At 37.0% G+C, this 25,275-nt stretch overlaps 2 protein-coding genes across 3 annotated transcripts; one reads left to right on the top strand and one right to left on the bottom strand.

Annotated features, from left to right (window-relative positions):
* Nucleotides 1–9,561, bottom strand: LOC124121155. Its single transcript, XM_048380549.1, has 2 exons — nt 9,431–9,561; nt 1–2,911 (listed from the first exon to the last, which is right to left on the bottom strand). Exon 2 carries the CDS (start codon nt 2,904–2,906, stop codon nt 210–212), a length of 2,697 nt encoding a protein of 898 aa, XP_048236506.1. The 5' UTR covers nt 2,907–2,911; nt 9,431–9,561; the 3' UTR covers nt 1–209.
* On the top strand, nt 9,474–23,036 carry LOC125371783. Of its 2 annotated transcripts, XM_048380550.1 has the most exons (10): nt 9,474–13,029; nt 14,485–14,605; nt 15,089–15,136; nt 15,412–15,456; nt 15,971–16,143; nt 16,378–16,476; nt 17,303–17,370; nt 18,222–18,313; nt 18,625–18,734; nt 22,017–23,036. In XM_048380550.1, the coding sequence occupies exons 2-10, from the start codon at nt 14,581–14,583 to the stop codon at nt 22,368–22,370; spliced, it is 1,014 nt and encodes a 337-aa protein (XP_048236507.1). In that variant the 5' UTR covers nt 9,474–13,029; nt 14,485–14,580; the 3' UTR covers nt 22,371–23,036. The 2 variants fall into 2 exon arrangements, with proteins under 2 accessions (XP_048236507.1, XP_048236508.1); XM_048380551.1 differs by lacking the exon at nt 9,474–13,029 and having other exon boundaries at nt 14,218–14,605.
* Nucleotides 23,037–25,275: the final 2,239 nt, after the last annotated feature.

Raw genomic sequence — 25,275 nt, 5'->3', positions numbered from 1 at the left:
CACAGGATGAACGTGAATTTATATTCAGGATATCATGTCATAGTTCAAGGTATATGTACAATAAATAACACTTGGGCACATCACTGGGTAATGATCATACATGTATACAATTATATCTACAATAATACACATACAAGAACTAAAATATAGAATGTACAATTAAAATTTCTATTTAAAGCAAAACTTTACAACAACAATAAACCAATAAATTACACACACACAAATCTGTCCCTTGGTGACACAAATGTAACTGTCCTGGTACCTATTTGTCCCTCAATTTTGACGAATTTACCCTTAATTCGTTGAATGGGCATAAACGAAGATGGACCAGAGTCAACATACATGGAAGAGTGCCAGGCTTCCACTGGTCGGCCACAATGTTTTTTTAGTTTATCTTCAAGTTCCCGATACCATTGAACTTTTGCAAGGATGTGTCTCTTCTCTATGCCGTCAACTCTTGCTGAGTGCTGAAGGTATCTCAATACCTTTCCAGGTCTCGGAGAAACCCCCCAACCAATTTTCCCGTCCCCGTCTGTCCAGTAGGCAGTGATGTAAGAAGATCTCACACTTTGAGACTTGGCAGATCCAAAGACTTCTGATCCAAGGTATAGAGTTTTTATTTCCCTAACGGCCGGCAAAGTCTCGACTGTTTCGCCATAGAGGGCTCTGTACATTTCTTGAAGGGAGTGTTCATCATTTTCAGTGAGGCCACGGACTTTATATTTTGAAAAAATGAACCTGTCAATGTCAGTCCACTGAAGGTTTTCAATGTGATGAAGTCGGGATGACATCTGTCGGAGCTGCAAGCATTCACTTGAATTAATCTTGCCAAGAGTACCCACTTTAATGTTAGCTGTAACAGTGGCGATGATCGGCTCAAGGGTGTCTCCAAAGTGAAACTCGTCATCTAAGACCAATCCAAGGAGATGAGAATGGCTTACGAAACGTCTCATCAGCTGCAGTTCTACGCTTTTCTTGTTAGTTGTGTAGTCGCCCAGCATACCATTAAACCGTTCAAAACTGAACAGCCAAAACGAGTAAATGGGTCCAAAGTCCTGAACACACTCAATCAGATGACCATGCAAGTGCATGTTAGGGGTAACTCTGTCACGGCCATATAATCGCTCAAAATTCTCACAGAAGCGCATCAGTAATAAATCTGCCATTTTTATGTCATTTTCAGTTAATACTCGGCAACACAAATATCTACAGGCCAATACAAAATTTCGCCAACATTCTAAATGATCATCAGAAATAACATCCTTCAGTGCATACACAGAAAACAGTAACGTCCAGTTTTTAAACTGGTCTGCACTAAACCCTGCAAAACCGGAGGAAATCTTATGTGGGATGCGACCAATGTCACTTGGACAGTTAACTGCATCCACCTTTGCTTGGATAGTGTCTAAGTTCTTGGCAGTTAGTACACCAGTGTCTCTCCATACATGCAACATATGTTTTGATGTCCCCAGAAACAAATTGTGCATAGGGTCCACAACAGACATTTTGATCAGATCAAGGTATGGCAGCTCAGACAAGACGGAGTATCTTGTTCCATACGAACTCGCAAGTGCTTCTCTATCTGTCTTGGTTCTGGCACTTGTGATGTGTCTGATTTCTCGTATATGCTGTTCATGGGTGCGAGGTATCCACTGAGTTCTGTCAAAACCACTGTAGTCTCTTTTGCCGAATTCACCAGGAAAAGACTTCTTGCACCGAGAACACCCTTTGACGGCTGCATGTCCCAGAAAGCCACATAACTTTCGGCAAGCAGGGATATCACATCCAATGCACATTAAGGCCAAGCGAAATATCTTAGAGTTGAATGAAAAACCTACTGTCCATGCTTCAAGAAGCTCATCAACTAAAGGTTGTACAAAACTGTTTGTAGGGGGTTCTTTCTTCATGTGCGGTATAATACCAACAATGATAACATTCTCACGTTTGTAACGTTCTTCTCGAGGTAGATTGAGGATGACTAAATACATTACACCTACAGAGTATTTGACGTGTTTGAATGGCTGAAACCAGTCTAAATTAAGCATAAGGCCATAGTTTCTCTTCTTCTTCAAATATGTCCCACTGAAGCTCTTCCAGATACGACCATCATACACGTCATGCAAAGTACCATCACTAACGACCCTGTCACGCCATTGTTCACATTTCTCCTCAAAACCTGGTCTTGACAAAAAGTTAAAAAGTGAATCTTTCAGAGATTTAAAATAATAGTTCTTATGTGGTACAAGCTTCTTCTTGCCAGAGGAAAGGGTCATACTTTGTAACAGTTGTGCACCACAAGGCTGGCGATAATGTCTCATTGGGTGATTAGGTTGGGAGACGTTTGAACAAGTCATACTGACTTCTTCTCCTTCGAAAACAGAAATACAGTCAGAATATCTATATATGCTACAGCATGCTGGGCATACAACATAGTGGAAAAAGTTATTGTCGTCAATTCTGAGTAATTTCTTGAGCAGGAAAATAGTACTTGGGAACATCGGTACTACAACAGCAAGGAACTTGTAATGCTGAGCGGCAACGGCGAGAAGGGCATGAAGGTATTTCAGAAGGAATGCGATGGCATTTGAGGAAATATAAAATACAGACTGCCAAATGCAGAGGAAGAAACATGTCCATAAGATGAGTGCCTTAAAAAATGGTTTCACTTCCGGTGAGGCAGGTTGAGAGGATTCAGCTTGCTGAGGTTTTCTCGGTTGAAAACTCTGAAGCAGATCGTCAATCTCATCTTCATCAAAGTATACCTCTTCATCATCGTCAGAGCTGTCTTGAGATGCAGGTTCAGGTTCTGTACTCGGACAAGTGCCTTTGTGTCGCTTGTAATTAGAAGAAGAGGAAAAAGAGTTTCCACAGTCTTCACAGCGTTTTCTCTTCATAAAGGAGGCCATGATTCCTGAAAAAGATAGTAACAAATTAGTAGTTTGTACATAAGATAGACAATACATCTAAACCTGTTACATTAATAAACATACACATCATCCGTTCATGTGGGAAGTACCTATATGCCTACAGCATAAAGAGGTCAATGAACAGATAAATGTTTATTGATAACTATTTCTAAAGTGACGGAATATCCGTTTTGTTAAATATACTTTTAGTATTTTGTGTGTGTGTGTGTGTGTGTGTGTATGTGTATGTGTGTGTGTGTGTGTGTGTGTGTGTGTGTGTGTGTGTGTGTGTGTGTGTGTATGTGTGTGTGTGTGAGGTAGAAGAAGAATTGTACACCATAAAAATGGCTACGTATGTAGTTGGGGTAGATATGTTGAATGCCCGGCCAGTATGACCTTTGAGTCACTACAGTTTCAGTCATTAAAATGCGTAAAACAGTATTTGAGTGAAAGAAAACACTATAAGTGAGTGAAACGAAATACCTCAGTACAGGCACACCCAGTCCCACAACCCCAAGTCTGCATGTATCAATACTCATACCTGCCACATCCTCAATCACTTAACTTACTCACACAATCATCTGACAACATGTTCGCCAACCCTCGTATCACAACGCATGCACGCATGCACGCACGCACACTCGCACACACCCCCACCCACATCACATTCTTCTTTCCCCACCATTATGTCTACGTCAGCCAACATGGATCCATGCACATGCTTTCATACATAATCCATCCTCCCACCATTCCCCAACATCCATCGAACTATAACTATATCCGCCCTCATGTATCGGTATTCGTGCTTTCATACATACATACACCCCTCTACCATTCCCCTACATCCATCGCAGTATAACTATGACTATAACCGCCTTCGTGCATCTGCACTTATGTTCACATTGCATTGCATATGCATCGAATTACACGTTTAAAATATCGTAAATATTTTACAACATGTACATATTATATATCAGCAAACAGAGATTATAACGCAATAGATTTCATCCGTCAAAACATCACAGAAAGAGGGGCAGCCTGGAATTTTACAATGGCATCTGAATGCACTAAGACGTTCAACTGGTCAGGAGGTGAGAGTTGCGGAAGATTACGGTAAACTTCAGTTACAGATCTCCATTACGAATATCTAAAGTATGAATAAAGATCACAGCTTGCTATGACGTGTACTTCATGACTGCAGAATTTGCAATGTCCTTAGCTCTAAATTGTATGTCTAAATGCTTATGTAGACAAAGACCCAAATGTATATAGGCATGACCATATTATATTGTACGCACATATCACCACATTTAAAAACAAAGCTAGATTGAGTCTTTTAAGGGCATTAAGAACTGATACACACAAGGAAATATATTTATGGATGTCAACGGAGGAACACTGCGTTTCGGAATATATACATTCTCCTTCATCAGGTGCATATTATTAAATGCTATGAGGCAGAGAACATATATTTGTACCTGTAAGAACAACAAAAGTAAAACGATAGCAAAGAAGGGAACGCAACAAGGGAAGCCAACAGATAACTGGCATGGCGCTGATTACCCCGCCTCCCGTTTGCCCATTGTCCATTTCCCATTACCAATCATTCATAAGTTAAGTTTTGGCTTTAATTAGTCCATTGATAATCAACCATCAACGTCTATTATCTCCACCCTAAAAATATGTAGTTTACTGAGAAAGTGGTATCCAAATATAATGTGTGTTACTGTTGATCACTTTCTTAAAGGCATTTTGGTTCAAAGCTTTCGGTCATAGAAGCCGTGCCATTTGTCTCTTGTCAGAGGAGTACACAAAGTATACGTCATCTGGACTAACATTTTTGGTTCGGTGGCTGGGTTAGATCGCCAACTTTGTGTTCTGGCGATTGGGTGCCTCACTCACAGTGTGGGTTCAAATCCCGGACGGGACTCAACCCAAGAAAGTACGAGAATCTGTACTTTACTCAGAAAGTGTTATCCCAATTATAACATTTGTTGTCAAGAAAACACAATAAATGTATATTCGGCTTTGGAAGGGTAATGATATCACAGACATATACGGATATTGATGATGACTTGGAGGAGCTTCGTAACGCACGTCTTCTCAATTCAGGGATTGGTAAATCCAAATATGTGTGTGTGCGTGCGTGCGTGCGTGCGTGCGTAAATGTGGGCCTGTTGGATGTTACATAAAACATTTATCTTGAGCGGGATGGTAGTTCGAGTTGGATTAGCATGTTAACAATATGATCTTCTTTAGGCAGAGAATGCCGCGCATGAATGTATTGATGAAATTCCTAGGTACATGGGGCCTTTTCGTCCTCAGGAATACCCACAGTGGAGACTTCAATGGGGATAGGTTGTACTCAATGCGCTACCTGGTAGATTTTGTGTCATCAGACCGGACAACGTTGGTCTTTGACTGATTGTGGCGTAAAACACACTTTCCATTTACTTATATCGGAAATTGAATGTTCATCTTAATTGATATTGTTGAACATGTAATATATTTTTAAAGAAATAAAACAGTGACATAATAACTACAACTTTATGTGAGCGCGAGTAGCTTTTTTGGAATGAGATGAATAAGTCTTATAAAGTTGTAAGCTTCTTCACAACCGTGTAACTATGAATTGACTTTATTGTGTAATCAAAAAAGAGATAGGACCTAAAATAGCCAAATTTCATACGATTTCACTTGTCCACCATCTTGGATGCAAGGCGAAAACATTTCAGCGCGTTTGAAGCCACTGAGAATGCCCCCTGCAGAGTTGGACGAACATTCTGCGGTGGCGCGGCTGAGTTGACCAGAGGCTATCAGCAGTATTTCCTATCCAGGTTATTTAGGTCAGTTGTTTGTGTGTGTGTGTGTGTGCGTGCGTGCGTGCGTGCGTGCGTGCGTGTGTGCGTGCGTGTGGACGTGCGTGCGTGCGTGTGGGGGGTGGGGGCGGGGGCGTGGGGGGTGATATTGGGGGGATAAAGATAGATTTAGCAACAAGTAAGGTCATCTTGAGTGGGGGGGTATTCGCAGATGGATTAGCATATGAACTATGATTCTCTTTAGGCCGAAAATGAGGATCCACGATGTTCGACCTGGTAGAAGTGTTATCAAACCTCACAGCATTGGTTTTTTGACTGACTGTAGCGTCAAAACAAACTCATTCATTTACTTGAACTGAATGTTCATCTTAATTGTTATGGATAGTCACGGAGCCATGATCCAGAGAACAGGGTGTCATTAGATAGAAATAAACTAAGTAATAATAGGATTACCAGAAAAACGGGGTTTTACACACAAGCCAATAAACTGCGCTCATTAACACCAGAGTAAGTCAGTACAAGATTGAAAACTGCCCCATAATTATGTATGACATGCTTGTCGGGTATTGCTACATATATATGTGAAAACAAAGTTATTAAAATGAAGAGCAAAACTGATGAAAGTTAACAATAAACGTGTATACGTGTTATATCGTCACTGCAAAAATAATGATTGTTTTTCTTTAGTATTAACATTCAAATACGTTATATATGTATCTGTATTAGCGATATTGTCTTTGTTCCGACGGTGAGTCAGCGTTAGCCGTACTATCTCGTAGTATAATTGAATTTCTGAAGACATTACGATACAGTTTTTCTGATGCATCACGTCTGCACTAGCGCTTGATAACAGCCTTGTGTTTGGGTGTTTCAGTGGTTTAAATCGCTGCTCTTGATATTGTTGATTAAACTTTGATACTGTGAACAATATAATGTTATGTGAGAGGTTGACTTTAGAACGGTAACATACTAATAGTATATAGGATGACATAAACAGAACAATGAGAAGTTCGTCCAGATTAGTGTATAGGCAACATTTAATAATTAAAATAATTACATTCAACAACTCCCCTTTTAAGTCCATTTTCCTGACTTATAAGTAAATGCAAGAACAATCGGCCGGAATAAAATGTATAGTTCTTGTCCACTTCCATATGACTATATAGCATACAATAAGCTATCGGGTCCCGTTTAGATCGGTTTGGGCGGCAGCCTAGATAGCCATAGAATAGTTTCATCTTGGAATCTCCCATATCACTGGGGCTCCTCTTTAATTTAAATGGAGTTACTCGTTACGATTCCGAACCTTCACGTGACTGAGTTTATGAACCATTGTCAAATAGTGGTGACATTAAATCTAGGAAACAATACGCGAAGTCGCGCATGCACAGAACGGAAAATTTGGTCAAGGCATTAAGTAATCCGCATGCGCAGAACGATTGATTTCAGTACTTCCGCTAAGCGCTTCGCGTGCAGCGTCAAACGCGGGCCTGTAATCTAACACGCGGAGACTGACCAATGAAATCTGAGAAGTAGAAATACCGGTAGACGCTGTTGCTTGATTGACAATGTCAATCAAGAAAGGGAGGAGCTTAACGCTATCGTTCTCTCCCAGTAAATTCCGATGTCAAATAACGACGTTATTTGGACGGAAAAACGATGGTTTGAAAACGTCCAAATAACGTCGTTTTTCCGTCCAATGACCATAAGCGGAAAAAACCGACGTTTTCGTGTTTGCAGTGTAAGGATGCCACTGTCTTAAATATACATGTTAAAAACTAGTAAGCACTATTTCTATGGTTTACTATTTCTATAGCAGAATATGCAGGTACAATTTACTGACGAAGAACTGGACGAAAGGTTTGGTTTAAATGCAGTAAAGTCACATGCCACATCTTAATGTCATTCCATACAATAAACACTTGCGACCAAATACGTATTCATGGTGATAGTGTTTACAGAGATCGAGTTTCTGTGCCAGTTATATAATGATAAACTTATACAGCCTTTCAAAAAGCAATAATTCATTAAATAAAAATTGATGTAATGCTCAAGCCATAGCTTCGTCACGTCCTTATACGATAACAATAAAAACGTGAATCCATACACTTTTAGGTTAATCATATTGGTTCTACCATGATGTTAGCCTGTTCTGGATTCTGATGTGGTCAGTCAAACTGAATCAGAGGTATCAAAGGAGTGTAAGTTGTCTCGTACGAAAGTATCAATATAACATCAGTCGGTAAAATACTTCGAACATTTATACCATCAAATCTAAGTGGACTTAACAAATAATGAATAATTAATATTTCGGTGTGAAATGCAATTAAATTGGTTATGGACCGCGAAATAATGCTTAATTTCACATATAAATCTAGTATGAAAGGTTTTTAATGCTGCGTTTGTTGCTTTCAACTGTCGTTTGTTTCGTGGCGTTCTTGTACAAAATCCCACCCCTTTCATATTATCATCGTTGAAAGCAAAGAGTTCATACGCAATTCTCACTATGTTCACATAATTATATATTCTCTCAATTAAAAACAAAGTAGTTTTGTTTCCAAAATAACACGATCTATTGTTGAAGTTGCCAGAATACTTATAGATAAATAGTCATTGGATTTGTCATTGTGAGTCGTATATAGTGTTTCCAACATCACTCTTATTGGAACAAGAAGTATATTGACACTGTATTCATATATGAACCGTTCACATTTATTTGTAGTAAGATAACTAAAAACGAGTCAAGAGGCGTCACTCTATTATCTAACAGAACCCTAAACGAATTAACAGACATTAAAACGGTAAGTTTTCGAAATATAATCAATACCCCATTCTACAGTTCAATATTTCTCTAGTGCATGCTCGCCTCAGACTCGGGTTTAGTTATGTAACTGGTCATGTGTAAGATTTATATCTGAATGCTTGATGAACACAACGGATCCAATTCTGTTTTAGTGCATGGAAATTACAGTAAAGTTAAGATCTATAATAACTGGTTGCGAACTAGTTACAGTTTTATAATTTCCCTGTATCAAGAAGAAAAGATTTGGCATAATGCTCAGGTCGGCAATTAATGGTTGGCAGTTTTATCTCTTTCTAGAGTGATAGCTTTCATTATGGAAGAATGATATTTGAATTTCACACTTTCTAAAGTGACGGTTATCTGAAGATTGTCAACATATTCATCTTTTGAATTCCGATTACCCTCACGTGTATCTTATCATAACATTTTACGCATAAGTCTTTATTGGTTCTCGCTATTGGTGAAATTGTGCCGTCTATGTACGACTATGATATTTTTAATATATCATAGTTCAAAAGACGTTCTCGTCAACTACGGACATACCCAATGTCGTATTCTCGTTATGAAAAACCTACCTCGCAGTCGTGAAATGGTATCAAGGACACTAAACTAATTAAATATTTTATCTGGGAGTGGTATAGCCGGAGTTGTACTGAGACATTTCAGAAATTAACATACTCTCGACTCACATTCACTTTCGACAACTTAGACAGTAGTTTCGTATGGTATGAAAGCAACTTCTAAATCTGTTTGAAAAATCGCAAAGAAAAGCTGTTTACATGTAACGCATTGCCATCTAATCTACATCATATCGTCAAACAAGACATTGTTTTCAGCTTTCATTAATCAATATCTTCTACGCAACATAACATCTACATGGGAGAAGTAAAATGATTACTTACTTATTCAGTTGTTAATCCGGCCCTCTCCAGAAACTTGACCAGTTTCTTAATCTACGATGAATGGCAACTTGAGCAGGCAGCTGGGCAAACACAGGAATGTGATGATTGTTGAAGCATACCAATCAGGGTATACTCTGCCGCTGAGGAGAACGTGTCATATAGCACCAATGACCTACCACGTGACATAGCGAGCAGTCACGTGATATGTTACGCGCGAGAAGTTAATTCCATGGTGTGCAATAGTCTTCATTCCAAACTGACGCCATCTTTCAGTGCTTTTATACAAACAACATTATATTTTATTCATTTAGTTTTTACTTACCTTTTTTAAATAAAATTCACTTTCTGTGAAGCAGACGTTAAATAAACGAAAGAAACAACTCATTTTAGTATCTGAAGTAATCCTTAACTTATTATCTTAAAACTCACCTCTAGTTTTTACATAATATTCAGTTAGATTATTTACCATATCTTGTTTTGTGTTTGTACCCGTCGGGCACATCCCATTTGTGAAGCCGATGTTGAATGATGATGTGACACTCCCACTCCAAATAAAGGGGATAATAGAATATAAATATTTCAGATAACACTTACTGTTACCTTTAATAAATCTTTTCCTTGTTGTTGTTTTTAATGAATAAAAATAGCTTTTTGGGGTGATTTTTTTGTATCTAAAGATAGTAACCCGGCATGATGAAAGGACAATGTATGAAACGATGAAACAGAAGCAACATATATAACGGAATACGGTTGGTCCTTATAGCCTTCTGTTCTATTTGTAGGAACAGACTAAGCAAGAATGCTTCGCTGTGAACTTAATTTTTTCAGTGAAACCCCTATCAAAATACTACCCTTGTTTCTCTTTTCAAAGATTCTAGTTTTCACCTGTTTTGTCTGGTTTAAATTTAACAGTTTTTATTCAGAAAGGCCATACGCCTTTCATACGACAATTCACTGCAATAATGATGAGAAAAACAGATTGAGTTATATCATTGTAGATACAATTACTGGTAGCTGCATATTATATTTTGGCACTATTTACCACGAAAAGACCAAATCATGAGCAAATTTAACTGAAATGTAAAGTGGCTACTCTTTATATTTATTTTCTTATCTTCCTTGTCTATAATCATATGACATTGCCTATGAAATTTGAATAAATAAACAAATATTTTGTTTTCCCATACCGACTGACGATTGTCGTAGAACAAAGATCGTTTCTACAATAGAGGGCCTCATTAGTAATATTTGAACTAATATATTATATTTTGTAAACGCTTTTGCTGGCTGTGACCTAGGCAAACCATGATGTTTTTAGAAGAATCTGCTTTGTTTAAATCACAATCACTGATCCAAACATGTGCGCCAATATGTTAATCCTTCAATAAGATTATCTTATCGTGAGAAGAAAGGTGCCGTTTATGAACTGTGCGTTGCGACTCAACGTTCAACTGAATTGTGAAAACATTTTAGTATTGGGCAGAGACGTCCACATTATACAAATTCTCACTTCCGTTTAAAAAATCCAAAATGCATATATACTTAGACGTCTGATGGCCAGTTACGTTTGAAACGCGTTGAAAAAAGGCTGTTCATTATCTTGGATCGACTTTTTGCAATGGAAGAGGCATCACTGCATGGAATTTGGTCAGAGTCAGGAGAAAGCTCAGGTAAGACCAAATATCTACATATTTATTTATGTAAAGACATCGGTTTATTTCTGTGTAAATCACCATATAGAGGAGATACATTATCGTTCGATATTATTATATTATGCAAAACATCACACATAAGATTATGAAATGTTTTCCCTTTCTGAGATATTGCTCATATCTGACAAATATACATACATTGTAAAGGAATCGTTTAGTGCCATATACATGAATATAGAAATGTAATGACTACTCTATTAACATAAGACGTTCGATATAGAGTTGTGAACGGACCTAACAATTTACATCTACCATCTTTTATTATCTCTGTCGCAGAAAGCACACTTCGTTGTGAACTGCAGTGTTATAGTGAGAACCTTTGACACAGAAGACAATTATTTCTAAAATATGTTCTAAAATAACGTATCGCTTTACCGTATGCATGTACATAGTATAACGTTAGTTGTTATCTATTAGATTTTTGATCCCCGTACATTGCTAAAACTGCACAATGCGACACCCGGGTATACGACTATTAAAAAACCTCCAATACAACAATGTTGATAAACAAAGATTATTTGTGATATCTACAAGCAGTGTCACAATAAAACTGAAGATTTTGATTTTGTATCGCCTATGAAAAGTAATTTATTCTGCAAACATGCAGTGCCACGGAAACTCTAACTATCTTTTATTAAGAAGCTGCATATGTGTTATTTCGTTTAAACAATTTGTAACTACAGTTTGAATCCCCTTTTTAACATGGACATATTATACACTTGATGAGATTGTTTGCGCGGCTCAGTTCTCAGTTCACATGTTTGACAAATGGCACTATAAAACGTTGGTAAAAATATCAAAAACAGCCTTTTTAATTTGGAATAGTATATGCCCAATGACGGTTTGGCAGAAACCACAAAAAAGTATAGATTGTCAATAACATGTCGCACATACCGGGCCCTAGTTCAAGATCAAAGATAATTGCCGCCTTGGAATGTCTAGCGGAATGATTGACACCTGTTATCACTGTAAATGTCTTGTCAAGGCTTGACTAACGATGACTCAACGCCAATTTAAAGAGGACATTACCACATGTTTATTGATAAACATTGAGAATAACCATAGACAGTATGGCGCCGCTTAATTTGACTGTCTGCCGCTTTCACACTGATTTGACAATATGCATAGGTAACACGCGTTACTGCCGCATGAGTTTGTTATTTTCTATGATGGGTAGTGATACGTGTGCGATTTATTTGCAATGAAACTTAGCCAATTCTCTATGACATCGGCATTTGTGCACGGGAACCACGGCGTGTATGTTTATTTCTCTCAAATCGTAAACGTAATTATTAATTACTACAGTCACCTACTACAATATTTTGGGTTATTTGTCATTTGGATATTTTCTTAATAACTTAAGACAAATAATTGATATATGAATTATTTATATTAATATGAATTCAGGCTCTTGAAATAGAGTTTATTAACATCATTCCTCTATTTGGCTGGCATTTTGAGTAGATTGTTCTGACTAAATCTAGTTCCACCATGCAAACTACATGTTTTCCTCTGAATTTATAATCAGTATCTCTTCAATTGTAATTATTCTACCTGCGTTTTATGTTATAAGAAAACCGAACAGTTATCATCATTCGATAGGACAAAGGCTTAACTATGCTTCTTACCCAAACTACCAAACTAAGTATTCAGATGTGTGACCATATCCCTACAAACACGCTAAAACCAAGCAATCCCATTTCACTTACATATTGTTTGAAACACATGCTAGTCAATCGCAAAATACTGATTCGCATTTTAGATTCAAGGTAAGCAATGCATTATATACTTACAACATATTTATCATGTTCAATTTAAGGATCCGAATACCAGATCGACGAGGAGGACAAGAGTGACACATCGTCGGAATTTGCCACCAATTACCAGGTATTAATTGAAATAGTGAATAGATTATTCACTGATTATCCGGGGAAGTTAACAATTTTTGATTTAAACAATATTTCATTCGGAAATAATATAACGATACAGAATAGGGAAAAGGTGAACCGAAAACTAAATATCTATACTAAGTCTAACATCTTTCCTCTTACAATAATGTACGCAGTAACTATATTCTAATGTAAATGAATAACATTTTGTAAAAAGGAAATACGGTGAGACAGTTAAGTAATGTTGTATCATTTATTTCGGTTTCTTCATGTCCCAGGAAACTATACGCTGATCTCTTGTAATAGAGTAACATGAATGTTTTATTAGTAGACTGAATGTGTGTCTGTATGAACTGAATTGTATCATCATAGTGTTGACCCAAAAGGAATATCGCCAAGGTGAACGAGACAAAAATATTGAAAAAAATCATAGAGTAGGTTAGGAAAAAAAGTCATGGGAAAAAAATCATAAACAATAAAATCTGTATGCATATCAGTTTTATTCAAGTAACAACAAGTGATCTGAAGACTAAATAAATAAAGTCCTGTTCTGTTCTGAAGACGCCGTCATGATTAGTTGGCGCCAGCCTAGACTGTCCAATCAACGTGAATATACAAACCGTGATGTTACTTGACCAGTTGATGGCACCTGTCAAACTCAAAGTGCCCCTGGTCCTCCACCCACCATGTGTAATACTTTAGCGCACTTGAACGTTTTATGTGCAGCTATATCACTGTTAGGCTGAGTGATGAGAGAATAAATTTGGTCGTTTTTGTTAACGATCGTTTTTATGTTCAACCTGGTAACCTTATAAGTGACTAACTGTTTTATCATGATGAAATGAAACATAAAAAAATAATCAGAGGGAATGACGGTCGCATTTTTCGCATACATGTCATGCTCGCATTAATTTCATGATTTACTCAAGATAGATTTGAGCAACGATCATGTTTGGGTAAGGGAGATAATTTTGTCTCCGCTTGCAATTGGTTTCAATCGGACGAGCAGCTCCGAGATCGCAGCTTGACTGTTCGGTACGGCCGAAACGCGGCATCCATGTTGTTCACGCTCCTTAGATCACGCGGCCTCATTGGCCTGACGAGACATAGCTCTACATGCCACTATCGCTTTGCTTCAGTTTCTGCCAGTCTATACCTTTCTTGAATCAATTAACGATTTCATTGTCAAAGTGGTCTGATTTCAGTAATGTTAATGAAATCGGTGTTGTAATATATTATAAACTTGAACATTGTGCACTATCTGTTATACATCTGTCAGTTATATATGTAATATTCATATTGTCAGGGATTGTTTTACTAAATGTGTTAACACTTATATCACCCGTTTACATCATCTGCTGCTAGTGTCGAAAACAAGTGTTTGACGAATTCAAGTTTTACCGCATAACCATATTGTGGAAACATTTTAATTTTGTATTTGGTCTCATCGTAGAGTCCAGTCAAGCGCAAGAACAAAATCTTGAGACAAAGGGAAGAAAATGGAAAAAAGAATAGATTAGGAAGCGGTCCAGTTGCCTCATCTACACCTATGACAAGAGTTTACGACTTTTCAGGTATTTCTTACCGAACTTTACAATAATGGTTCCTAATTAGTGGCCAGGTTGAACTGTTGAAATGTGTCTGTGATTGCAGAAAGTGTCTCTCATAACCTGTAATGGGTTGTTCATACATAATTGTTTTAAATAGATTTTATATTGTAAATATGAGGTGAGACTGTAATAAAATATCTGTCTGTAATTACGACAAGTAGGACTGACCGTTAGCTTTAGCAGTCCACGTGAAGCAAAAAAAGTATAACGTTTGTGACTCGCCTGCAGTCGCAGATGAATTTCTTTACCTTTTTAAATGTCCAGGGCTCAATCATCAAAGAAAAACATGAACTGTAAATTATTGTGCATGGCAAAATGTATATAAACTTTGCAAATGTATGCAGTCTAAAAACTATTATGTTCGAGCAATAAAGCACGTTCAAGATAACTGATTCATATATTTTCATCAACCCAAGCCCATTTCTTAAATTGTACTTTTCTATGCAGATGGAGAAGATGACGGTCAGGACTTACTGAGAAGAGCCTCAAGCTGTAGTATGTATTTTCATCAAACACAATTCTATGAGCAGGTTCATGAATTTTCTTGTCACATTCGTGTAGTTTAACATGTAATTTGCTTTCATTTCAATCAGAGATTATCGTAGGTATGCTTAGACACGCAGTTATTTTCAACATCTAAATGGATATTCATAAAGATAAATGAAATCCGTATCCATCGGCGATCAATGGTATGTAGTGCATCGATGTGTCTGCAATTTGCTTAGAAAATAGCACTCATACGGCATCTGATAAACAAATTAATGTTTCAGAGAAACAAGCTGCAATTCAAGCTGAGACTCCTCGTATGAGACAAGGTATGTCACACAACGTATGAAATGATTTTTCGCATTGTATGAATAATCATACATTTATATGATTTTGGCACATCTTTAGCTGCCACAAGATACGCGGAATGACACAGGAGGAACATCTCCATTATTGATAAGGATTGCTTAATCGACATTAAAATGCCCTAGCTAATGATATTCAAACACTCATTCGTCAACACCAATTACATTCGACCAGCAACAAGATCATTTAATGTAACTATCCTTTTTATGTTTGCCGCTGAGGCTTGTCTTATATTCCAGCGGGATTTCAAATGACTGCAACCTAGTGCTTATAACACTTCAGATTGCAGTTGATGGCAAAATTAGCTTACTCTTTTTAATAAGAATATCAAGGAGGGGTAGTTCTGTTTGGCTCGAATATATTTTGAATTTGATATTTGAGTGCATATTTTGGAGAAGGTTGCACTTGAATTTTTCCCAGAACGTAAAACGGTCATCCAGGTGCTATGTAAGTATTTAATGTTTCTCTTAATTACAGGAAAGTCAATCCCCTATGCGGAATTTCTCCAACTCATGAGGGTCATGGAAGGACGACTTCACAGGGCCATTACAGATTTGAAGGGCGAAGTCGGCGACCTTAAAAAGGAAATTGGAAACTTAAACAGCGAGGTTAGAGACCTCAAGAGCAAACTTACTGAAAAGAATACACAGGTAAGTGATGATAGTCAACACTGTATTCAGTTTAAAATGCATTCTCGATATGATTTATCGTGTTTCAAGGGGAAAATTATAGTTAAATATATATTTACGTGTCATTACAAGGAAACATTGATTTTAAAAATTGCATCCAGCCAGTGTTGGATCATGCGATATAACAGTAAGTGAACTAGTAGGGCATACCATGATACGTTTCACCGTCAATTTTCACTATATTTGTATTTCCAGGTTACCGCCCTAACTGCAAAAGTTACACGTTTGGACAACAGGGTCCAGGAACCAACACAAACTTCGACCAAATCCAGCAAAGTCAGTACAAACATAAGGGTAAGATCCCAGCAAAACATCAAAACGGCGGATATGTGGAAAACCGTGTTTAGCGACCGAGATTATACAGCTCGTTAAACGAGGGCAATCAACATAAACTATGTGTTGTTATTGGGAAGAAAAACACCATAACGATTGTTTTCCCGATGTACTCGGCACTAATAAGCGGATTAAGGTTCAATTCAGATACTTTCGGCTTGAAAGCATTCACTTTCTTTATCTAAAATAATATTTGGCATGGGGGAGATTGCACTAGTGTAATGATAAAACACCACTTTGTTTACAATCAAGTTGTAAACAATCAAGTTGTAAACCAACGCATGGACCTGTTACTGTTGTGGTACGGTATATTGTAGACATGGAGCATAGAGTGTTTTTGTATGTTGGATGAGTGTGTTTGGATGAGAAAGTGTTTGTATGCGTGAACGTTGTGTTTGTGTCCAGAATGGTAAATGCGTATGAGTTTCGTATGTACCCCGGTATGCAAGTATGAAAGTAATTATGTCTTGAGTGTATGTGTGTGAATGTTACGTAAATTTGTGCATGGAGGTATCTGAGTGAGGTAGGTATGTTGTGGTGTGTCCACAGAGGTGGATGTGGGATGCAACTGTATTTTATTGTAATTTTTTAATTTTCTTTAAATGGCCAGGTGTATCTACTTAAATAGCTTGGGTTCAGCAATCGCATTAATTTCACGATTTACAGTAATCGATGCGTTTCTCATAAGACAATATCAAGTTTTGATAGATTTATCTCACAGATAAAATCACCAATATTGATTCTTTCTATTGTCTGTTAACTATATTTTATCAATTTTCTTCCTTAGGCAGCATTGAAGGCAGCGATCGACCATGCTGAAACTGAGAAAGGGTGGACTATGGAGCCTATGTTCACGTAAGTATCGTAGTGTGCAGTGATCATTTTGGAAAGGACGATATGTTCATTCTGTTACAATCATTTAAATAATTCGAAAATATCATTTTTACCATACTTGACAACCATTTGTTTGGAGTCGACTTACACCAGGAAAACGCTGTGGCATTGTAAGCACTATTTCTGTTGATATGTGTATCTTTGCGTCTGTGAGACCGAGTATGTAACCTATATAATTATTTATCTCTTTTTAAACCCCTATAGGTTTGTCGCTGATAAAAGTTAATCAAAACTATCAAAAGTCATATGTAATTTATCTTTGTTTCACTTATACTTTTATTACAGTACTTTTTATTCAGATGAATAGATAGGCTTGTTTTAAAATCTTATCGCATTTTTAGTGTTCATTTTACCTCCATAATCAATGAACGAGTCGCAAAGTTTTGTGTGCCTCAAGTTTTTCTGATAAAATTGGAGGTACATCCGAAAAAGACTGTTACGCAATTTTGGCAAAAATAATATTTTCTTAATACCACCACGATTACTTCTCTTCCATGAATCCCGTTTCAGTAGAAAATAGTCATAAATAAAGTCTTAGGAATCTTTGTAATGGGAAATTATATGAGACAGTCACATAAATATATATCTTTTTGTTATTTTTGTACCAGAAAACTGTACCACCAATATATCTCAAATCTAAACGAATATGTCTTAATTATGCAGTGAAATTATACCTAATAATCTTGCTTCTTTTAGTTACTTCAAAATAAGTTAATAAGTTCATGCTGAAGTCGTTAAAGAAGATTATATGTAATAGCTATTGGCATATGTATATTTCTGGTCATATAATAAAAGTAAAACATTTGTTGCAGGTTGGAGTCCGCACAGAATCGACAAGTTGTCAAATACATCTGGGACTTTTCTAAGGTGATAGCTCCAAGCATGACAAAACAGGAATTTAAAGGTATTTTTATCATTTAAGTGTATTTCAAATGCATGTGTCCGTCATGTACATTTTTAAAACATTTCAATTCCATAAGTCAATGCAAAGGTACACATGCCTACTAGTGGAAAGATTTAAACCTTTTTTCAGTGTTTTGAAATGACTTATCTATGATGCGTAACATTCCCATTAGTCTGTCAGGAAAGAATTATATGCAGCATTCACAGGTAAACTAATGGTTAAAGACTTGCTGTACACTATTTGAAGATATGGAAAAAAGACCGGTATGTTGCAGTTCACATCCAAATAAGGAAAGAAACATTATGTTCCAGATGGTATGACCAGGATCATGTTAACGAAGAAAGAGAAGCTATCCCGAACACGTAACGGAAAAGAGAAAGAACACACGGACGCGTCCAGAAAGAATTCAAGGAAACTGACGGTAAGTTGAAAGATTTGTGTTGCTGGAGGGATTAAATACCCCCTTAGGATATAAAATTTGGATTATTGAAGATGAATTTTGAGTGAAGCTTAACTTGGGCAAAGTAAGGCCAATTGTTGGAAGTGTTTGAGGTGTGACTTTATATAGGCCTGTTGGCCATGGCCGCCGAGTTAAAAAAAAGAGAAATTTAGAATGAGGTGAGTGGCGCCTTATTAATATATAATTAAAAGGTGCCCAGTGGAGTAAGGTTATAGGGAGAGGTGGAATTTGGAATACATATGTTTTTTGCAGAATTAACAGCAGGATAGATTAGAATAGAGAATTTTATTAGGACAACCGGGGTGTATAAAAATTGGTAAATTGCCTGCTTTTAATATTTACCTATTTACCCTTATATAGTTTACACCCCGGGTAATTTTCTGTTGTTTATATTATGAGTGTATATATATACATAGTGCCCCAGGTAATTTTACAAGTATACACTACAATTCTAAGACGGAAAGGCCGTCATGTGTTGTCTAGACTGTCCAATCAACGTGAGTTAACAAACCGTGATCACTTGACTAGCATTGATTAGCTTGTCTATAATGCCCACCTTTGTAACATGTCAATATATTGCTTTGTCATTATATCATTGTAATTAGTGCTGAGAAAATGTTGTTATGAACAGTGGCACGACCATCACCCGACACCTGTATATATTCAATGTGTTACGTGACAGACTATTTCTATTATCCCCCAGTCTCTGTCTTGTTAGTTAACGCCAGAGTCGACACACGCGTAGCTCAGCTATTTTAGTCAGTCTTCTAATGACTGGGACAACACACACGACTTGTGTAACTTGTTTATAATTTCAATCACTGTTCAGAAAACATTTGTGGAGGTGTAATAAACCACAGGCGCGAAAGAGATTTTTTTTTAACCTTTAATATGAAAGTATATATTTTACAAGAGCTTTTTGCCAGTCTAGCTACCACTCGCTCGTCTTCTACATAAGAGTAAAAGTGGGGCACATCTCTGCCGGTATTCTTCCATGTATTCGCATAACAGCTTCGAAATAATATTTTGGGCGTCCATTGATGCACATATGCATCGGAGAGTCAACTAGGACATTGGCAAATGAATTCATGTAAATGCAATATCATCATACAACGTGTTTAGAAAATAATAAGAAGAAGAAGATTCCAAGCGATGCTCCCGAGTGCTTTGCCGGTACTGACGTCAGTGGTTAGGGCTTGTGGTTTTGCACATAAGTAGATAATAGAATCCAGTCAATATATATAATATCGTTTTTTAAGTCTTTCACAGTATTTTAACCTGTGAAATAAACTCATCATAATACTTATTAAGAGGTGTGTCGCTAATCACCTCGGGATATCTTTGATATTCCATGTATAACTTTGCTCTGACTTATTGAATTTCCTATTTACCTGGCTTGAATCAATTCATATACAGAAGAGTAAAACGACTGAACCTGCATACATTTTAAGCGGTCATTGATCAAAGGATATTATGAGGCGTACTACTTTTTGTTTGTCAACATCACGCCTCGAAACATTTTATAAAGTAAACCGTGACTGTTCTGTTGTTAAAATTAGGTATTACTGAAACGGATTTTTGAGCAGTTGTCAATATATGAAATAATAGGTCATGTGTATCCATTAATGCCCATCCGACGGATATGTTTCCATTACCAAGCCTAGTAAGGCAAGGTTGCCTGTTGTCCTCAATACTATTTTGTGTTGAGCAATACGATTTAGCAACAAAATTTAAAAAATCATTGGCTTGCTATTATATGCGTATGAATTTCTCTTTTAACAGCAGGGTTTTGCCCGGTCTCAGTAATATTGAATTGTATAAACGTTGTTAGGTAAGGTTTAAATCTTACCATTTCTTGGTAGTTATTATTGTCGTTGCAAGAAATTAATAGTTTCTTTTAAATGTTACTTGACGAATTTACATTGCACCCTCAATGTAAATGTGTTGTCAATATATTCAAATAGTTGAAATCATTTCCTAAATAACTAATGTTACACAAATAACACTTTCCGCCATAAAAAGGTACATAACGCCATCTTTCTACCTTTATAGAAACCCTGAGCGTCACCCAATGACCCTAATAAATCTGTCACCCGCGGCCGCATGTATATGCACATAGAAAATTGGTTAGAGGTAGATATGCCACAAATACAATTACAGAAACTCTCAGAATATGATAAATTAGGAAGCATTTGTTTTTAATGATTTAAAGAATGGTTTATCTCAAATAAAGAAGGCCAACAGACAATGCCTATATGAAGTTCCCCCCAGACAAATTCCTTCCACATAATTTACTATTGCATCTCAGAGGACTGTACCTTGGGTACTGAAACAGATAATGAACATTACCCTGATAAAAGTAACCACAACTAGAAGATAAATTATGAGGAGCAAATCTATCAAATTTGTAGCCATTTATTTCACTACGTTCTTATCTAAATGTACTATGTACTATCCAATTCTTTCCGTTACCAAATATTCTATATTGATGAGTTACATTACTATCGATCCGGACTTTCGTTGTCAAACATGTTAAATCGACACAAATTAGCCTCGAGCAGATCACCACTCAGCTGCCCAGCCATTCCACAGAGATTTTTCTTAAATTGTTCTGATAAACAAAACCAGAATATCGGAATCGTAACTGACATATCTCCCTTACTTGCGATATGTTCCACTGTTGTTAGAAATGTCGTGTCATTTTAAAACGTATATAAATCCAATCATACCTTCAGATCATTGTTGTAACATGTCTTTTGGTAGTATATTTATCTATACTACGAAATGTTTCATGTTTCATACTCTGTGGGGAGTGACTAATATTCACACCAAGTACCAGATAGATAGTTAGGAATGTAACGATGCGTATAACTATAGTTGCTGCAATTGCTTCTCTGAAATGAGAATAAAATGTTTCATGTTTGTTATTCCTGCATTAAAACGTCTTAAATAACTCCTGCTTGTACGCAGTGAGTTTTACTTTAGGAGTTCAACTGCAAATAATATGTACTATGAGTTGTAAGTTAATGTTACTGAAACTTGAAGATTATCTGTAGACTTCTTTTTATAGATTTAGATATATATTTCTTCCCATTTACAGAATTTCGATTTATAGTGACTCTAAACACAACATGCTCAGGACAAACTATTCTACTGAAGTAATGGGCACATTTCTGTTTTGTCTTCGTTTTATTTCGTGTTTAAGAAAGGTGGGTGTTATAAAGTGAACGGTTTTGCTTTCAGAAAAGCAGAAACCGTGTAACTGGCATTGAAAAATCCGAACTACCTCATCACACAAGGACCAAGTACATTCGAGTAATGAAAAAAACGCAGCTCATGTCGTCAGAAGAGAGTTCGGTCGACGAGGATGGCAACCGGGTCTTCAATGTGAGAAGGAGGGACTGGGAGAGTCATGAAATGAGGGCCGCTAAAAAAGTGGCCGACGAGACATTTAGTAAAACAACCAAGACAGCAGCGTCCATCGTACCACGGACGAGACGAATTACAGGTGTCTCGTCATTTGCACCACCTCCTGCCTGGTTGCAGAAAGAAGACAGCTGGGTCAGCTCAGCACTGACATACCATGGAGTAGTTTAGAATCATCATCATTCATATCCTCATCAGAACATGCTTACTTACTTACTAAAAGGGGTGTTTTTATAGGTTAGGAATTTTAGGGTTTATTGGCAGCTTGTTTTTTGTCCTTTTTTTTAAATGCGGCCAAGTAGGCCTGGTTTGATTAGATATATGCTTAGTGCTTCAAAGGTTTAAAGTCATGTAGGGGGTTCAGTACAGTCATGTGATTGTTGCAATTTAGTGAGGATTGGAGTGTTGTTTGGTCTGTGTTGCTGGTAATGTGTTCCATAAAGTATTGAATAGGGCGCTCTAAATGTAAATGTCACACGGGAATAATACGTGTTCGGGCGTTTCTTTTTAAGTTGCAGTGGGGGTATTTACCGGTTTGGTGGTTTTTTTAATTAGGTGTAGGTGAGAGCTTAACTTAGTGTGGCCTGTTTGTAGTTTGGTTATTACTCTGTCAATGTTTTTGGTTTTATGATGGATATGTTTTTTTGAGTGGCGTTTTAGTTTGCAATCATATTTCTGATTGTTATTTTGCCGCTATTTTCCTTTGAGATACTTTTAACTTCTTTTTTTTTATTTTGGTAGGTTGATGCTTGGGATGCTTACTTCTTCTAATTTTAGTGCTGATTTGGCTGCTTTGTCTACATGTTCGTTGCCAAACACCCCAACGTGGGCAGGGATCCAAACTATTTCTATGTCTTTACCTAGTTTACGTAGATTGTTGGCGCTTTTATCTGTTGTATTAGTTTGGGGCGTTTTTTGTGGTTTTGTTTTTATGGCCTGGAGCCCACTTAATGAGCCGGGATGCGCATGAATCACGGTCGTCAAAACGAATATATTTACCAATTATATGAAGTCAATTAGCCAGTTCAAGAGACAATACCCTTGTGTAATTACGTCGCATGCCTCTGGTTCACGGTTCGTCTGATCTCCCGTCATAAAACCACGATGTTTATTTACCTGGAGCCCCAGACAGCGCTGACTTCCCTGTGTGCAAGTACGTACATGGCAATAAATGGTTTGACAGTTGTTTGACGGAATCCCCCCCCCCCCCCCCCCCCCCCCTCCTTCTACCTTTTATGGCATATTTCAAAATTCCAAACTTGACCTGTTTTGTATATATGTATATATTATTATGTTAATATGGACAATGGTAAAATTCATAATCACAGTTCAAGGGCTGTTCACAAATTATGTAAATCTGCTTCGTGATGAATGAAGCATGGTAATAAATGTATGCATCTGAGTCATTTGTTCTGTATTCTTTGATGAGAATGAGTTTTCTTATATTAATGATGATTACTCTCACAGAATATTTGATAAGAGGATAGGACTTTCAGTTGAGAATAGTTATGCAAAAGTATAGGCGGTCTGTGCACATGTGGTAAAACTGATATATCATTGACATGATAATCGGGACTTGGAAATCATAGTCTCTCATTATATGACATAAATACACGTCTATAAGGACGCCCGACTTGTTCACGAAGCGTAATTTCAGGTTATCTGAAATCTGTCGGTTTGGAATTATTATTTTTTGTTTGTAATAAGGATAACAAAAACATGTTTTGTATTCTATAAATAATTCAGTGTTCGTTTCCCGCGGTTAAAGAGTTTAAACTGATTGCAAACTGATTTTAAAATATATGGTTCTGTCTGTAGTACGTCCTGATGTCATAATATTATGTCGTAAACATGTTAAATAAAACAATTATTGATAACTTCCTGAATTCCAATTGTTCAATGAACAGAATTATTCACAGCTCTGGCCTGAGACAACAATCAATTAGATGTTACTAAAGATTGTCCATTCTATGATCTTAGGCACATGTCGGCGCACTTACATGTGAGCCGTCTAGACGACCGTCTGTTTTGTCATTAAATGGCAGCTGCCATCCAGCCGAATACTTAATCTTGAGACCTATTAGGGTCTTGTCGAGTCAAGTGCGGGTCTCTCTCCCACCTTAGGGACGGAGACTGTAAAAGCCCCTCGCTACACAGACAAGTAGTGAATGTTTGAGATAAATATATTATTATATAGTTTAAACTCAATAAATAACTGTTGTTATTGTCCAAATTACTGATAAAACATATTTTAACTTTTTCCTTCTAACCATATTTCCAAACCATTCCAAACCATTCCAAGCCATTCCAAACATTTCCAATTTTGGAAATATGCTTGGAAATGTTGCCATTCCAATTTTGGATTTTTTGGAAAGATCGATCTTTCCAAGCTTTGGAAATGTTGGAATGAGCGATCTTTCCAAAGAAATCCAACGATCATTCCAAATTGGAATGGACGCTATTTGGTCTTGTGAATTACTTTAAAGTTAAAACATGTATCTAAATAGAAAATTGGAAGGATATACTTCCGACAGTTTTCGTATTTTGTTTTCGTTTGGAGAGAGAAGTTGTGATTGGTATCTGATGGGTGCAAACAGGTGTTCCCTTCCGCCCAGGCCTTACGGCCCAAAAGGAAACAAGCCTAGATGTTCAACAGGTTCAGGCTGAAATTTCCATCCCACTTGGGCTCCTTTTAAATTTAGATATAGTTTCTCGTGTCGATATGTGTCAAAAGAAATGAATTAAATATTACAGCACTGGTGAATAGGTGGTATGCGCATGTCAGCGTCGATCCTACAATATCCTTTTATGCAAAATACATATATACTGATGAATTAACGTAGTAATACTACGCAAATATATGTCAAGATGTATACATCAGTAACATCTCGTGATCTTTATTCGTGCTTTAAGCTCTTTTTCTACCGGAGATTATGGGGTGTTACATCACACCAGAAAGCCAGGTCCAAATTCAAGTCATAATTTCATGGTCCGTCTTGTATGTTGGAAACCAATATCGCAATATGGCTGAATATTGCTAAACGTGGTATTAACCCGATTACTCACATAATTATTC

The sequence above is a fragment of the Haliotis rufescens genome, unplaced genomic scaffold (genome assembly GCF_023055435.1).
Source record: "Haliotis rufescens isolate VD_foot unplaced genomic scaffold, xgHalRufe1.0.p SCAF_31, whole genome shotgun sequence".
NCBI classification, from domain to species: domain Eukaryota; kingdom Metazoa; phylum Mollusca; class Gastropoda; order Lepetellida; family Haliotidae; genus Haliotis; species Haliotis rufescens.
Note: the sequence above shows the minus strand (reverse complement) of the source record. Positions and strands in the feature narration are given on the sequence as shown.

What these genes read in the sequence shown, in the direction of transcription:
- LOC125371783 (XM_048380550.1), top strand. Translation starts at nt 14,581, where the DNA reads ATGACAAGAGTTTACGACTTTTCAG. An exon ending in TTACTGAAAAGAATACACAG is followed by an intron (nt 16,144 to 16,377) that starts GTAAGTGATGAT and finishes TTGTATTTCCAG; the next exon opens with GTTACCGCCCTAACTGCAAA. An exon ending in GACAAAACAGGAATTTAAAG is followed by an intron (nt 18,314 to 18,624) that starts GTATTTTTATCA and finishes ATTATGTTCCAG; the next exon opens with ATGGTATGACCAGGATCATG.
- LOC124121155 (XM_048380549.1), bottom strand. Translation starts at nt 2,906, where the DNA reads ATGGCCTCCTTTATGAAGAGAAAACGCTGTGAAGACTGTGGAAACTCT.